The following is a 16,145-nucleotide window of genomic DNA, read 5'->3' on the forward strand; positions in this document are numbered from 1 at the left end:
TCGGAGTGAATTATCAGTATGGTCAATAACTCAATTCTTCTGTGGTGGAGGATTAATTAACCTGAGGAAGAAAACATTCTCAACAGCACAGGGAAAAAGCTCAGATTATGGAGAAATTGACTGTTGATGTCCACTTTGAACTTTTCATACATATTTAGGAACTGGAAACATATACTGCCCTTTGAAACATATAGGTTTTGCCTTTCCATATGGCCCTTTTTGTCTTTTGAAATTGTATTTCTCACGTGGAGAACACAGAAATTGAAATTAAGATTGGGAGGTGATTATCAGGGCTCTATGTACCTTGACTCATCTTCTATGTGGGTGAAATTAGTTGTCCTGAATAAACACAATTGCAAAGCTGAGTGTTGCTGTATGGGACTAAGTGGAGAATATTGGGGAGTTGATAAGGTCCGCTTGAACATTTGTATGCTAAATGAAATGATCGGATGTGGTATTTTCTGAAGCCAATGACATTTGCACTTGCCATAAGACAGTTATTATCTTTTGAAAGGTGGATCCTGCTATGTGTTATTAATGTTCATGAAGAGGACGATAAAGATACTGAGACTAATATCAAGTTTATCGTCATGTGTAATGAGTACAATGAAACTCTTATTTGCATTTCTGCTCAGAATAATTGACAATAATATAACACAAATATACTCAGCGTGCAACATTTATATACAATATATTCTACAATATGTAAGTATTACACACACATACAGTATATGCACACACAGTTTTGTTACAATGTTAATACTGTATATTTGTACACACTGTGGTTTGCGTTACAATGTTCATTTTTATGATTGGCTGTTCATCAGCTCTATACCTTCTGGGAAGAAATATTCCAAAAATCTACTGCAAGTAACAGTGACCCAGTACGGTTTGCCAGAAGGCTTAATTGAGAAAAGTGGCTGTTGTAGGAAAAAGACATTTTAACTTGCCCAGCCAGGGACAGTCAATTTAAATGTAGGAATTCTGAGTGAATTTTTAATTTAGTTATAAATTTTGCTTTTGACAGTACCAGTAATTTCTGAAATAATTTGGTAAGGGTTCTATTTTATTTACCTTACCTTTCTCTGTTGTAGGAGGCAGGTCTCCGACTGTTAGACTTATATCAAGGTAACTAAGGCACGCTCGTTTTAAGAAACAGAATGATAAAATTTGTTAATAAACACAAGAATTATAGAAATATGCAAGCCCAATTCCAAAAAAGTTGGGTTGCCATTTAAAATGTAAATAAAAGCAGAATGCAATGATTTGCAAATCTTGTACACTCAACTTTTATTCACAACAGAAAACAGAAAACATAGCAAATGTTTAAACTGATAAAATGTACCATTTTAAGAAAAGAATAAGGTCATTTTGAATTTGATGGCAGCAACACGTCTCAAAAAACTTGGGACAGGGCCATGTCTGCCAGTGTGTAGCGTCCCCTCTTCTTTTAGTAAAAGGTCATAAATGTCTGAAAACTGAGGAGACCAGTTGCTGGACTTTTGGGAGAGGAATATTGTCCCATTCTTGTCTGATATAGGATCCTAGCTGCTCGATAGTCTTCTTTGTCATGTTTTTCATTTCATGATGCCCCAGATGCTTACAATTGGTGAAAGATCTGGACTGCAAGCCGGCCAGTTCAACACCCGAACTTTTCTACTATGAAGCCATGCTGTTATAATACATGCAGTATGCTGTTTAGCATTGGTTTTCTGAAATATGAAAGGCCTTCCCTGAAAAAGACATCTGGATAGGAACACGTTACTCTAAAACCTGTATATGCCTTTCAGCATTGATGGTGCCTTTCCAGATGTGTAATGTGCCAATTCCATAGGCACTAATCCACCCCCACACCATGCGTTTGAACTGAGCGCTGATAACAACCAGGATGGTCTCTTTCCTGTTCAGTCCAGAGGATGCACTGCGCATGGTTTCCAAAAAGAATTTAAAATTTTGATTCATCTGACCACAGAACTGTTTTCCATATTCCCTCAGTCCATTTCAAATGGGTTTTGGCCCAGAGAAGATGGAAGCGTTTCTGGATCATGTTCACATATGGCTTCTTCTTTGTATAATAGAGCTTTAACCTGCATTTGTGGATGGTACAGCCAACTGTTCACAGACAGTGATTCCTGAGCCCATGCAGTGATTTCCATGACAGAATCATACCTGTTTTTAGTAAAGTGCCACCTGAGGGCTGGAAGATCATGGGCATCCACTATTGATGTTCGGCCCTATCCCTTGCACACTGACATTTCTCCAGATTCTCTGAATCTTTTGATGATATTATGTACTGCAGATGATGGGATATTCAAAGTCTTCGCAATTTTATGTTGAGGAACATTATTCTGAAATTGTTCCAGAATTTCTAGAAGCAGTTTTTTGCAGATTTGTGAATGTCTGCCCATCTTTACTTCTGAGGGACTCTGCCTCTCTAAGATGCTCTTCATACCCAATCATGTTACTGACCTGGTGCCAAATAACCTAATTAATTGCAGAATGTTTCTCCAGCTGTTTCCTTTTAATACCACTTACTTTTCCAGCCTTTTTTTGCCCTGTCCCAACTGTTTTGAGGTTTGTTGCTACTATCAAATTCAAAATAAGGTAATATTTTTCATGAAATAAGAAAATATCTCACTTTCAACATTTGATATGTTTTCTATGTTTAATTGTGAATACATTATGGGTTTATGAGATTTGTAAATCATTGTGGCCTGTGTGTGGGGTGTGTGTGTGTTTGCCCGAAGATGAACTGCCGTCCTGTCCAGAGTTTGTTCCTGCCTTGTGCCTTATGCCAGCTGGGATAGGCTCCAGCAGACCCACCTGAGACCCCATTGTGGACTAAGTGGGTTGGAAAATGAATGAATGAAAAAGTTTTCAACTGTGTCTCCCCATGTTCTTGATGAGCTCATTTTAAAATACAAGTCTCGATCCACTGTACTAATTTCCTTCATAATTTTAAACACTTCAATCATGTCACCTCTTAACCTTCTTTTGCTTAAACTGAAAAGGCTCAGCTCTTTTAATCTTTCCTCATAACTCATCCCCTGTAGCCCTGGATTCAGCCTAGTCACTCTTCTCTGGACCTTTTCTCGTGCTGCTATGTCCTTTTTGTAGCCTGGAGACCAAAACTGAACAAAGAACTTCAGATGAAGCCTCACCAGTGCATTATAAAGGCTGAGCAGAACCTCCATGGACTTGTACTCCACACATCGTGCTATATAACCTAACATTCTGTTAGCCTTCTTAATGGCTTCTAAATACTGATACTTTCAAGTCCACTACGACTCCCAAGTCCTCATAAGGTATATTTTTGATTTTCACAAATCAAACCTTTGTGTATTCAACCCTAACATTTTTACTTCCTACATATAATTCTTTAAATTTAGGCCATATATCTGCCCAAGCCTGTATGTTGGAGGGTTGGAATAGCCAAGTCAGAGCTCAGATCTGAATCCCATCAAAATGCTGTGGTTTGGGAGTTTGAAATGGGCTGTGTTCACTAGGCACCCCTCTATTGTCCCACAGCTACATGGAGGAGTGAGAAAAACTTTCTCCCAGTCAATGTCTGCCAGACAAGTACAGAAAATGTCTGCTTGAGGGGGGAATACCAGCTATTAGAGGCAAGGGTGGCATCTGTTCATTCTTTCTTGAATAAATTACTGCAAAGTCAATTTTTCTTTTCTTTCTTTTTACTTACATCATCTTTATCTATGGATATCATTTAAAAGAAAATCACATCTTGATGTGTCTACATATAGTAATGTTAAGAAAACAAATAATTTCATGAGGTGTACTTACCTTTCTTTTCACATGACTGTAGCATCATTCACCAAGTGTAGTCATGTTTCCTCATGAGAAAGAGAGAGGAGGAAAAAAACTACACTTGGATTCCTAAGAATTATCTGAGAGTCAATGGAAGATGATGCGTAAGTACCACAAGAAGGATGATCCTTGAAGATGTCTTGTTTATTTCTAAACTAGCAAAGAAAAGACTATGGCTGTAAACTTCAAAGCTTGTAAAATATAGTAAAGAGATCCACAGTTTGATCTTACTAATATTTTGGCATTAGTACTGGCTTACCAGTGAAATCAAGAATGTCCTTTATTCTTCTTCTAGGAAACCGCATTGTGATGGGCAAGAATCACGTGTTCCGCTTCAATCATCCTGAGCAGGCCCGTCAGGTCAGGGAAAGGAATGCCACTTTGGAGCAGCAAGGGGAGCAGGTTGACTGGAACTTTGCCCAAAAGGAGCTTCTGGAGAAGCAGGGAATTGATATCAAACTGGAGATGGAGAAGAGGTGAGAGGCAAATGCATGACATGCAAAAGTAGTTCTGGAGCCTGACCATGAGGAGCAAAAAAGGAAAAATTTGGGGAATGTGAATTTTTTTTTGTTGTTATTATTGTTTTTCCTATGGCCAATGATGGAGTTAATTCTGCTTTTCCTATGTCACCAGACTGCAAGATTTGGAGAGCCAGTACAGGAGGGAAAAGGAAGAGGCAGATCTTCTTCTGGAGCAGCAGAGACTGGTGAGAGTTGCTGATCAGCAGAATAACAAGAAAGAACAACAGACAGGTCATCTTAAGGTCCAGCCTTTGTCCTTTCAACAGAAAGAATCCTGGCATTTTGTAGCACACTTTGCAGTTAACCTCATTTCAGGGTACTTTATTGAACAAACAACATTAAACTAGAAGTTTGTGGCAGTAGAGGAAAATCCAAAATATTAAATAATTGAAGAAGAAATGGGCAGACATTTAGTCAGGATATTAAACAAGACCTGGAATATATATTTACTGACTGACAGTAAAACAAGACAGGCCATGCAGAGAAGGACTATGAGCAGCCCTTTACAGTATGTTTAGAACAAACTTTTGAAAAGATGTTTTTACTTCAGACTGCCTCCAATACTGACTCTCTCCGTCAATTAAACTGCCAGTGCTCACTTAATTAAAATAGGAAAAGTAGGTGGAAAGTGCCTTGTGAAGGTATTTACCGAGCTATATAAAATAAAATTGATTGTTGCTGGATTAAGTGCTAATATTAATAGCAGTACATCTTGGTCTCCTTTCGCAGGTCAGCTGTCTCCAAGATGAAACTTTTGTACCATACGAAATACTGTGCCTTCAGAAAGTACTGTACAGTGGTGCCTCGTACTTCAAATTTAATTTGTTTCAGGAGGCTGTTTAAACTCTAAATTGTTTGAAGTTCATATAAATTTTTCCCATTAGAAATAATGGAAAGTGAATGAATCCGTTCCCAGAGTGTAAACAATACCCATTTCGATAAACATAAAACAGCAAATACACATAATTTAACGTAAAAATAAACACAAATGCCCTAAATAATAACTTATAACATGAAAACAATAAATAAAGTACATAAATACTGTATAATAAAATGAAAATTGCATTTACTGTACCTTCATGCTTTGTGAGAAGTTCCTTATTCACCTCAACTGTCGATACTTCAACCGTCTTCTTAGGCTTTTTTTCTTCCACACTCTTCTTGGATGCCATGGTTTATACATAGGGGTTATACAGTATATATAAAAAATAAACCGAAAATAAGCCCCAGAACACACAAGCGTAACACAAGAGATACTTTCACAGCGAGGGTAAGAAACAACTTGGGCGTACGTTAAATGCAGTTGCTGCATTTTTTCACTATGTGCACATTTCTCTTGAATTTAGTGTACAAACTCTGGAACTTTCGAAGTTAGAATCATTCAAAGTGTAAAGCACTATTGTATTCAGATCCCTTCACTTTTTACACATGTTGCAACTTTATAATTTGGGACTAAAAAGTGTTCATTATGAAACTCCATTTATACCAACAAAGCATATAGGAGAATATTAATGAAGATGGAAGGAACATTGTACAGTCTATAAACAGCATAAAGGAAAAATAAATATAAAAGTATAAAAAGCAAGAAAAATAACAACTAGCACTATAGGGACTTCCTCCAACATTTGTATGTGAGTAAGTAAGTATGCATATATTTGATGTGGTCTGCGAGATAATGGAGAAACATCTACAGCATGGCCACAAACCAGGTTCAGGTTCCTGTTGTTAATGGCAAACCAGCATACATTTGAATCTGCTTTGTACTGTATGCATACCAGTTAAATGGTTGACTTGCACCTGCGCCATCTTTGTTCTCTATCATGAGTATACTGTAAACCTAGATTTGGGTGAGTTTGCTGACCAATTGTGTTTTTTTCATATCAGCTCATAATTATCATCTTTGTGTTTCTGGGTCGAACCCGCAAGTCACTTTGCTTCATGGTGTATAACATATGCCTGTTGTCTTACTGTATAGTATGCAGATTCTGACAGCGGTGACGATTCAGATAAGCGATCCTGTGAAGAGAGCTGGCGTCTGATCTCTTCTCTACGTGAGAAGCTTCCTGCTAATAAGGTACAGAAAGCACTAAAGATAAAAGATTTTGCCTCCTGGGTAACTGAAATATGGATACACTCCTAACCCATGGTCATTTACCTGCCAGGTGCAGAGTATCGTAAAGAAATGTGGACTGCCCAGCAGTGGCAAGAAGAGAGAACCATTACGAGTCTACCAGATCCCCCAGCGACGTCGTATTAGCAAAGATCCCAAATGGGTGACTCTAGCCGACCTCAAGATGCAGGCAGTCAAAGAGATCTGCTATGAAGTAGCTCTTAATGACTTCCGTCATTCACGACAGGAGATCGAAGCCCTCTCAATTGTGAAGATGAAGGAGTTGTGCCGCATGTATGCCAAAAAAGACCCACAGGAGAAGGACACTTGGCGTGTGGTGGCACGTGATGTGTGGGATACAGTGGGAATTGGAGAGGAGAGAGCAGTTGGGGAAGATGGAGAAGCAGGAAAAGCAGATGTGAATAATCTCAAAGCTCATATTGACAAACTAACTGACATCCTGCAGGAAGTGAAGCTACAGAATAACATGAAAGATGAGGAAATCAAGGCCCTGAGAGACAGGATGATTAAGATGGAGCAGGTCATCCCATCAATTAGTGGGCAGGTAAGATGTTTTCAAATTTTTCCTAAAATGTCAACCTACCCTGGTTAAGTGACACTCTATGGGTGTACTCAATATTTCCAGGGTGGATGAATGTTCCTGATGTTCTATTGATGTTACTTCAGAGAATTTCCTTTTTGGTCCTTTTTTCTGCATATTCTGTTAGCTGGTATTCCTTTAAAAAAATCATCCCTTTTCCTAATTTTATTTTTTTCCAGGGGACACTGTTGCTCATAAACATACACGTTAAAATAAAATGATAGTACAAATTTCAAGAAATGTTGAAATTCTGAATTTTTTTTTTTTAATTCTCCCCCTTTCAGGATGAGGCATCTATAGATGACATGGCTAACAGCGATGATAATCATAACAGTAGTGCTGACCGGAGTTTATCCCCTGTGTTCAAGAAAATGGCTTTAAACGACTATATGATGGAAGACACTGAAGGAAATGGCCAGCAGAGTAGCTTAGAAAATGATGGCTTCTTGGAGGACCTTTCCAATCAGGAGCGTGTCACCAAACTTATGGAAGAGGACCCTGCCTTCCGTCGTGGTCGGTTACGCTGGCTCAAACAGCAGCAATCCCGCATCCAGAACTTGCAGCAACAGCAAATTGCTAAGCAGTTGCGCAAGAGAGTCCATGTTGGTCCAGGGAAATTCATTCCCCCTCTGGACTGCAAGTTGCGTTTCCCCTTCAAGAGCAATCCACAGCATCGCAATTCATGGGGTCCTAATTCAGGCTTCATGCTTATGGGAGACTATATGGCTACACCAAGGCCTAATAGCGAGCCTTCTCCTTCAGTACTGGGTGACGAGAGTGGCAATGAAGCCCAACTGATGGAACTGATTCCTGGTCTTAGACCAGAAATGGAATTTACTGTGGGAGCAGTAAGTGCACCCAGCCCAATACCACAGAGAATACAGATGTTGCCCGATAAGCTGACAATGCAAGGGGGCAACCCTAGAATACGGACTCCTAGCCCTCACAGAGTGTGGCATGGATTTGGAGGAGCTGCACATCAGCCAGCTCAGCAGCAAAAACGCCACCGCCCACCACATCAACAGTATGACAACCTGAATAACCACAATGTCCATTACCAACAGCAACTCTACCGTAGAAATTCCTTTGACAATGCCTCACAGGGACGGCCCAAGGTCTACCGACAGACTTCGAACCCTCAAGATCGAGAAAGTCATCACCCCAAAGAGCACTTTCAACCCCGCAAGCCAAACCACCACCATCACCACCCATATCACCAACAGCTGCCACTGCAGAATCCGTTGTTCTTCCAGCAAATCCGACCAAACTTCCCAGAAACAGGAATGGGGCGCTACAACCCCCAACCGGATTTTACCAACTATGGACCGCATCACAACCATCAGGAAAGGGCTGGCCCGACTCAGTCTAAGTTTCAGGGCTACACCACGCCTCCTCGAATGAGGCGGCAGTTCTCGGCTCCAGATTTGAAAAACCGTGAGACGCCAGTTTGATGCCGCCACTTTTTGGGGGGATGGGGTGCACTTTGTATGCTTGTGTGAGTGCGTGTGTAGACCTACTTGCTAGAGAAGATGAGCTGAAGTGCAAAGGGAGTGGGGCAGAGATTGCATGTAAGGAAAATGGGAACCCCCTTTGGTGGGCTGTGTTGTTCCTGGTGCACATCACTGATTCTTTGGTAAAGCTGTGGAAATCACCAGCTAACTCAGTGTTGACCACATTCTTCTGAAGTAAGAAAAAACTGAAAGGAAGATTATAGGTGCCAAGTTCTGTCATTATGATTACCATGCTTTGATTTCCACAGACAAACTCTGGTGGTGATGAGGATTCAGACATTCTGCCTAGAATTTTCTTTTTGGATGAGGCTCTGTATTTCATGTTCTTGAGCAAAGGTGTCCAACTCTGTTTGTTGAGAGCATTACAGGTTGCTGATTTTCATTCCAACTATGTTGTTAATTGAAGGCTAACTCTATATCTAAACTCGGTGAATAAGCTTAAAATTTGGAGGGGGTGGGCATCTGTAGGATTTTATTCAACCACAGTCTTTAATGTGATGGTGTTTCACACTTTAGCTGAATTGCTTGCTTAATCAGGCCTTGTTTTCCTGTTTTTCCAGGTTGTTAGGTGTTTGCTTAGTGTTTCAATTTAATTTCATAATGACGTTTCCTGACATGATGGGAACTCCCTTCATGAGGTGCTACATTCAGTGTCCTATGTGTCTTTCACATTTATGCACATTAGGTGAGGAAGTGCTGACTACCATTGCCTGCTGATGATCAACATGTCAAGTCATGTTTAAACAGAACTCACGGAATAGCCCACTTCACAGGAGCACTTGAAGTAGCAGAACGCAAACCCATAGCCTAAAATGATCTCTGTGACAACATCACTAGGCTAATTTGAAACCCAAGCTCTTGAGTTCAGAAACAAACAAGAAGCATAATAAGAAAAAATTTCTGATAGAAGGAAGAATGGCCCTCTGATGAGTTCCTGCACATGGGTGATGAGAATCAGTGCATTCATCATATGTAATACAGGCCAAGTCTGCATTGTAGGTTGTATAGAGAGGCCAGCCTTCAGGTGCCAGACCTGTTTTGGAAAGTATGAGGCTCTCCTCAGGGTGAGTGAATTCCATTTGTGTACACAGGCATTTAGAATGACTGGCAGTTGTTCAAGCCAAGCACCTTTGTCCATCTTTACTCACCTGATGAAATTCTGACCTTCTGTTTAACCTCACTACACTTCATTGGTTGAGAATCTGGTAGACGTTCTACTTACATTAGCTTTATGTGAATAAATAACTTGCTAGTTTGTTCAATCATTATTTTATGTGATGCTCAACATAGAGTACACATTCACAAGAAGCCAGATTTCCCCTGATTAATTGGTGTGTCCAAATTCGTCATGGTCATGTTTGAGTAGACTTTGCAGTGGACTGGTGTTCTGGCCAGAGCTTTTCCAGTACCACCTGTTGCTACAGGGTAGGCTTTAGCCCACTGTGACCTTCAGCTGGATTAGGGACATTCTGAGAAAACCACATTACATTATATAAAACTACCACAATAAAAATCCTGTATATATACTAAGGTCTTTAGTCCAACAGCCCAATAACGACCATGCTTAGTATAAATAAATCAGTGCCAATGGCAAGGCCACTTTCACTGATTATTGACATCTTATTGGCTTAGGAAGGACAAGTCATAGAACACATCAAAAATGTCATTCACAGCTGAGGAGCTACAGTAGGTCTGTCATCCACCACTGTGTAGACTGTCTGTCACAGCTTTACCATAAAACTTCTTTATTTTATTTACCTCTGTATTCAGTTTCATTATAAGACTACCTTAGATGTGTGAAAGTGAATATTCTGACATCATGTAACAGGAACAACTGGAGCAACACTCCTTCTGACGTGTCTGCCTCCTGATTTGACAAGCAGCAGCTCAAGGTGCCATAGATGTGGACAAAGAGAAACTGATTTGTAGTGCAAATCAAGGATATTATGGGCCTGGCTGGCTAAGGCAGTGGATTTTAAATTCACTCTATGATAACCCTATGATAAGAGTGTATTTCCTCTTTTACTGTTCATAAAGAACATAAAAACACCATGCAGTATGCATATATAATACACTTTGACAGAAGTATTTTTTAAAATTGTTCTTAACACTTAGACCAATAAGAAGTTATATAGTAAGCCACCTACTGTACCAGTCAGCTTTATTGAATTTTAAACCAAAAAACTGGCAGTTCATACCTTAGCTCACCTACATGTATTCGCAGTTTAATTCCTACCTTAGCTCACCTACATGTATTCCCTGGTTATAAATATTATGCTAATAAACTGTAGTCTATTTTAAGTCATCTTGGGTAAAGTCAAGTTTTATTTGTTACATACAAATAAACACACATTGTAAATTGTAGTGAACTGCTTAGTTACGACAAGAAATATACTTATTATAACAAACCACAACCCCCAGAATAAACACAAGAACGTTTGGCTTGGATAATAAGAGAGCTGCTGTCTCCTGATAATGTGCTTGTAGATGGTAGTAAGATGTAGTCGGATCTGCCGAGTGATGCCACAGCTTTAAGGCATTAACCATTTGGATTGAGCAGGTCCAGCTGCTTGTGTATGCAAATAGAGCATACTGACAGAAGTTTGTTTCTGCCAAAGTTCCGTGGTTGAAGTCCCCAGCATTCTAAGCTAAGAATGATTCATTCATTATAGTGTTGGTAAAGCGTTTCTATTGCTAAGTTAAGTTGCATCGTCCTGATTAATGTTTATTATCTCCTTAGGCAGTAACGTGGATGAATTCAGTCAGCGTTTCAATGTCTGGATTACACATTTTAGTTTTAATTATAATATACTTGCATATTTACCGTAATTCATTCACAGAAATCTCCAGTCCTTCCTATCTTTTCCACTATATATGATTGTATCAGATCAAACCAATCAAGCTTTAAAACAGCCTATGAAGTAAGACGTTTAAGCCAGTTCTACTAAAATTCCATAGTACCTGAACTCATTGTGACTCACCAAGTTCATCCAAAGGGATGGGAGGAATACTTCATTGACACATGTGTGGAATCACCACAGCACCATGAAGTAGATGACTGAGTTAGAACTGTTGATTACACTTCTTAAATACATAGTTATTAATTACAACAGTATATGATTAGTGGGCATTTTTCATGTCCTTGCAAGTTACTGATAAACAGACCCTTGGAGTCAGAATTCTGCTCCACTTGATAATATTGGTTCTTTTATCAATACCTAACCTTGTGCAAAAGTAACAGTGGGACTGGGTTACAGATCAATAGGCTTTAATTAAAATGCTTTCTAAGAGTGCTAAGGGCAAAAGTAATCAGTTAATAAGAAGGTTACTCAAATTCAATATATATAATATATAATCAAAAAATGAATCATATTTAACAGTAAAAACCCAATTGAACAAATCATTTCCACCTTACGTTCATCCCCACTCTGCTCACGTCATCCTTTCCATCTTTGGACAAGCTGCTCCATTGATAAGGTGATAACCCCCTAAGCGGTTGTGAACGCGGTGCTATATCCCACTTAACATTCCCTACAGTCTCCCTCAGATGTTAGATGTAAGGTAGCCTTCAGATCCTCTACGCTTACCATCGGAAGTTTACAGCTCGTCCAGAAGGCAGTGGAGATGGGCCAACACCTAGATCTGAGTTTGAAATAACAGCAGCTCATCTTCAGTTTAAAAATCCATTTAAAAATTGATAGTAACAAACCAGAGGTGAAATCTTAACATTAATGAGATTAGAAAATGTGTTTTATCAAAAAAAAGGAGAGAGTTTCTATGAAGGCAGCTGCCTGCACGGTGCCCAGAATACTAATTATTCCTATTAATATTACATAAGGGCTAAATAAAAGATTAATCTTTTATATACTGTGTTATCATTAGTCCTTTTTAAAGTATCTTTCATCAAGCACACCATCAGAATGTACCTTTTTCAAAACATTCAAGATAAATGACTGAGAAATTCCAAGAAAAGCCTAAGCAAGTGGTCACAAATCAAAGTGACATGAAAAATTCTTAGTGTTGCATTATTCAAGAGGATATGTGAATTCCACTAAGAAAAGATAAAAGTAGGGACTTCATTTTGTGTTTCTGACAAAGGGCTGCCACTTAACATGTCACTGTCATGTTTATATAGCATCCTTTATATTATTTGCAGGCTTTAGACCAGCAAATGCAAAACTATCAACCAAGTTTAAAAAATACAAAAATCTGAGCTGGCACTTAATTTGTCCAGTTCTGGTTTACAGGGAGCTGGAGATCCACAGGTAGAACCTTGCAGAGGTGCCAGTCCATCACAGCTGCCTACAATCAGCAGAATGAGTTTGCCATCACCCCCCAAATTGTTTATTATTAACCCACACCATGACTTTAGAACACAACGTGAAGGATTTGTAAGTTGGATGAGCTTGGGTGAGCGATTTCACTTGCTTTTCCTGTCCTGAACAGATCCTGGCACTTGAAAGCTTTGCCTCTGCTCCGACTTGGTTCTGTTTTCAAGAGTAAGATAGATGAAGACTTAGAAAGGGACAGAAAGAATGGAGTGGTATTGTAAGAAAGTGATGGGTAAGATGGCTCCAGGAAGTGCCATGGAATGGTTTTGTGGAAGTAAAGTTGAAGGTAAGTGGAGTGGAATGGAGTTATGGTGGTACTGAACTCTACTGAATGACAGTTTTTTGATTCAAGATGGATTTGCTAGCACTGTGCCCAGGCCTCTTGTCGGTGTACAGTTGACACATGCACATTAAACTTAGTGGGGTTGATTCTAATCGGCAGTTAGGTTATTCCAAGACCTTAGACTTTTCATTGTGCATAGATGCCACGTTTGGTATTATAGCTAATCTTCTACAAGTGCTCTGAGTCACCTTAGTATCAGAGTCCGCAGTATCAAAATGAACTGTGATGTTCAAGACATCCTTGTATGAAGTAGCTCTCATGGTTAACAATTCTGCTTATGACAAAGCTACTTGGTGGGGTGTCCACTGTGTTTGAGGATGGCTCTGAGTGATTCAGACCTTTAAGGGTGAGATCTGAAGTATCATATTAAAGCATTATGCAACTATCAAGTGTGGCAACTTTAAACATTTTGAGGTTCTCCACACTCCTCGTCTTGACTTACATAGTGTCTCGATCAGAGCTGCACTGGTTTTTGCCGGTGGTTGATGGGTTTCAGACATGTTGGATATCCTCCCTATCAATAGTTAAGCTATTTTGGGTTGGGATCTGCCATTTTAGTGACGTTTTATTCATGTCTCACTGTTATGCCACTTGGTGACAAACAGGTAGAGTGGGAATTAGTTCAGTTTGAGTTTCTCCCTGCAGCAGGGAGAGCTCGCTCTGTCTCTCTTTCTCTCTCTGTCCACATGGCTTATTTCTCCAAAGAATCTTTCAAGTCGGATGGAGTGGATTGCCACATGTGGGTATGTGTATGTGAGTGTGTGTGAGCATGTGATTGGTTTATTTACACATGTGCTGGCACGCCTGATCCCACTAAACCGCCTTGTGACAAAAGAAGCTGCTAATGAAGACTTTTTCTATTTTCTCCACAAGGCGTAGTGGGTAGCCGACTTGCACTAGAAGTCTGCTGATGTTGGTGTTGTGGTACCAAGTGCTGGCCAGGGACATGCAGCATAACTTCCAAGATGCTGGGATGGCCACCTTGTGGGCCTGAAGTGATTGACTTGATCATCTTCCTTATTGGGGGGTATATTTTAACTGCTAGAAAACTGTGGGCAATTCAACAAAAAAGTCCAACCCTAATTTGTAGGGGACTCCTTGCCAGCGGAGGTCCTCTAAAGCAGCCATGTGCAGTGTTGAAGGATGGAGAAAGCTTACAGGAGGTTGTCTTTAAAATGGTTAGTACACTACCAAAGGAGCTTTGTAGCACTCGTAGATTTTAGGAGAATCACGTCGCTTCTGGCGCTTTCACTATTAACGGAATCTTGCTCCACTTTCATATGTGCTGCTTTTGACCAGTGAGTGCCCAGTTCCACTTGGTCATGTGTGTTTTCTTTTTTTCCTTTTTCTTTATAGATGTAGTGTTTTAAATGGATTAATAATTTGTTTTTGTTTCAGTGGTTTAAATTAACTCTTTTTTCCATACAAAAGCATATTCTGAACACTTTTTTTAAATTTACAAGGCTCCAAATTGGTTTTTATCCTATTAGTTATATCTGCACAATTATTATATATATGTAGTTTATTTGTTTGGAAAAAAATGTATTAAAAAGATCCTTGTTAGTAACATGTTTTCTAGGCTTTAGAGTATCAGAGAGGAGGCTTTTGATGGCGTGTATGTTTTTGTAACAGTACCACTTTTGTTTCTCCCATAAATAACTGGTGTGGGAAGGCAGTGGACAGCCACTGGTAAATCTTAAAACAAAAATCTATTTTTATATACAGTAGTAGCTTTTCTGCAAAGGCTATCAAAGGTCAGCATGATGCTAGAAGGGTTCTCTCCATTGTACATCAGACAGAGGAACCAAGAGTAATCAAATTGTACAGAAAAGAGCGAGCCTTGGCATCTGTGGGGAGTAAGACAAGCTGGTGGCAGTGAGGCTCGCCATCTGCCTGATGCATTTTCATTTGGGGCATGTTGGGGGCAGCACGGTGGCCAGGTGGTTAGTGCTCCTCTTAAATTAACCAGACAGTCCTAAATGCAAACATTTGAGGCGGGTAGTGAGCCTTGTTGTTGCTGACCTTTGTTGCTCCACACGTTTGGTGAGGATTATGAGACCTTTGTGGAGTCTGCATGTTCTACCTGTGTTCCCCTTTGTTTTCACTTAACCTTACAAGTTTAACTGGCCTGGGCTGAGGGTCTGGCCTGGCAGACATGAGCATCCCGTCCAGGGCTGGTGTCTGCTTTACACCTCATATTGCTGCTAAGACATGCTGTAGCCCCTGGGCCCCACCAGAGCCTCATATTTGGTTTATGAATGGCGTCTAAAAACATAATTATTATTTTGTGTACACTTTTGTGTTTTTTATTTTCTTCGTCATAGGGTTGAGGAGTTATATCTGAAATGGTGTTTATTTCTCTCTCTCTCTTTTTTTTTTTTTGGAGCATGCATTTCTTTTCTTTTTTCTAACAGTCTTTGCTAATGTTTACTTTTGCTGGTTGATTGTATTGTTGTATTTGTGTTCCTGTAAGAAGATTTGAATTGGATTAAGGAGAAAGAGAGGTTTTGTTTGGAAAGAAATAAAGCGACATGCAGACTTCCAGGAGAGAGTGAGTCTGTACAGACGCCAGGCTACAGAGCAGAAGCTCAACAGTGTCCTTTCAGACCAATAAAGCTTGGTGAAATCCTACTGCTGTCTTCATTTGTTGTATACACTGTAATAATAAAATAATAATACATTTTATTTATATAGTGCTTTTCCCATGCTCAAGGCGCTTCACAGAGCCTTAGAAAAAAAATCAGCAGGGTATATGTAACATTGGATACAAATGTTTTCCTGAATAGAACAATGAAACAGATAACAAGGCATAAATAGAATAAAGAACAATAAACCAGAGTAAAATACAAAATTCAATACTAAAAAAAAACTAACAACCTAATTTGTGATATAATAGACACACA

General features: G+C 39.6%; 1 protein-coding gene across 1 annotated transcript in view; it reads left to right on the forward strand.

The window, feature by feature from the left end:
• Nucleotides 1–15,873, forward strand: part of LOC120525147 (kinesin-like protein KIF1C) — a 95,127-nt gene extending 79,254 nt beyond the window's left edge. Inside the window, exons 18-22 of the mRNA XM_039747211.1 lie at nt 4,121–4,301; nt 4,459–4,531; nt 6,322–6,420; nt 6,509–7,021; nt 7,342–15,873. Of these exons, the coding sequence (XP_039603145.1) occupies nt 4,121–4,301; nt 4,459–4,531; nt 6,322–6,420; nt 6,509–7,021; nt 7,342–8,508 (2,033 nt within the window). The 3' untranslated portion in view covers nt 8,509–15,873. The remainder of the gene's footprint in view (nt 1–4,120; nt 4,302–4,458; nt 4,532–6,321; nt 6,421–6,508; nt 7,022–7,341) is intronic.
• Nucleotides 15,874–16,145: the final 272 nt, after the last annotated feature.

This window comes from Polypterus senegalus, chromosome 3 (assembly GCF_016835505.1).
Source record: "Polypterus senegalus isolate Bchr_013 chromosome 3, ASM1683550v1, whole genome shotgun sequence".
Taxonomy (NCBI): Eukaryota; Metazoa; Chordata; class Cladistia; order Polypteriformes; family Polypteridae; genus Polypterus; species Polypterus senegalus.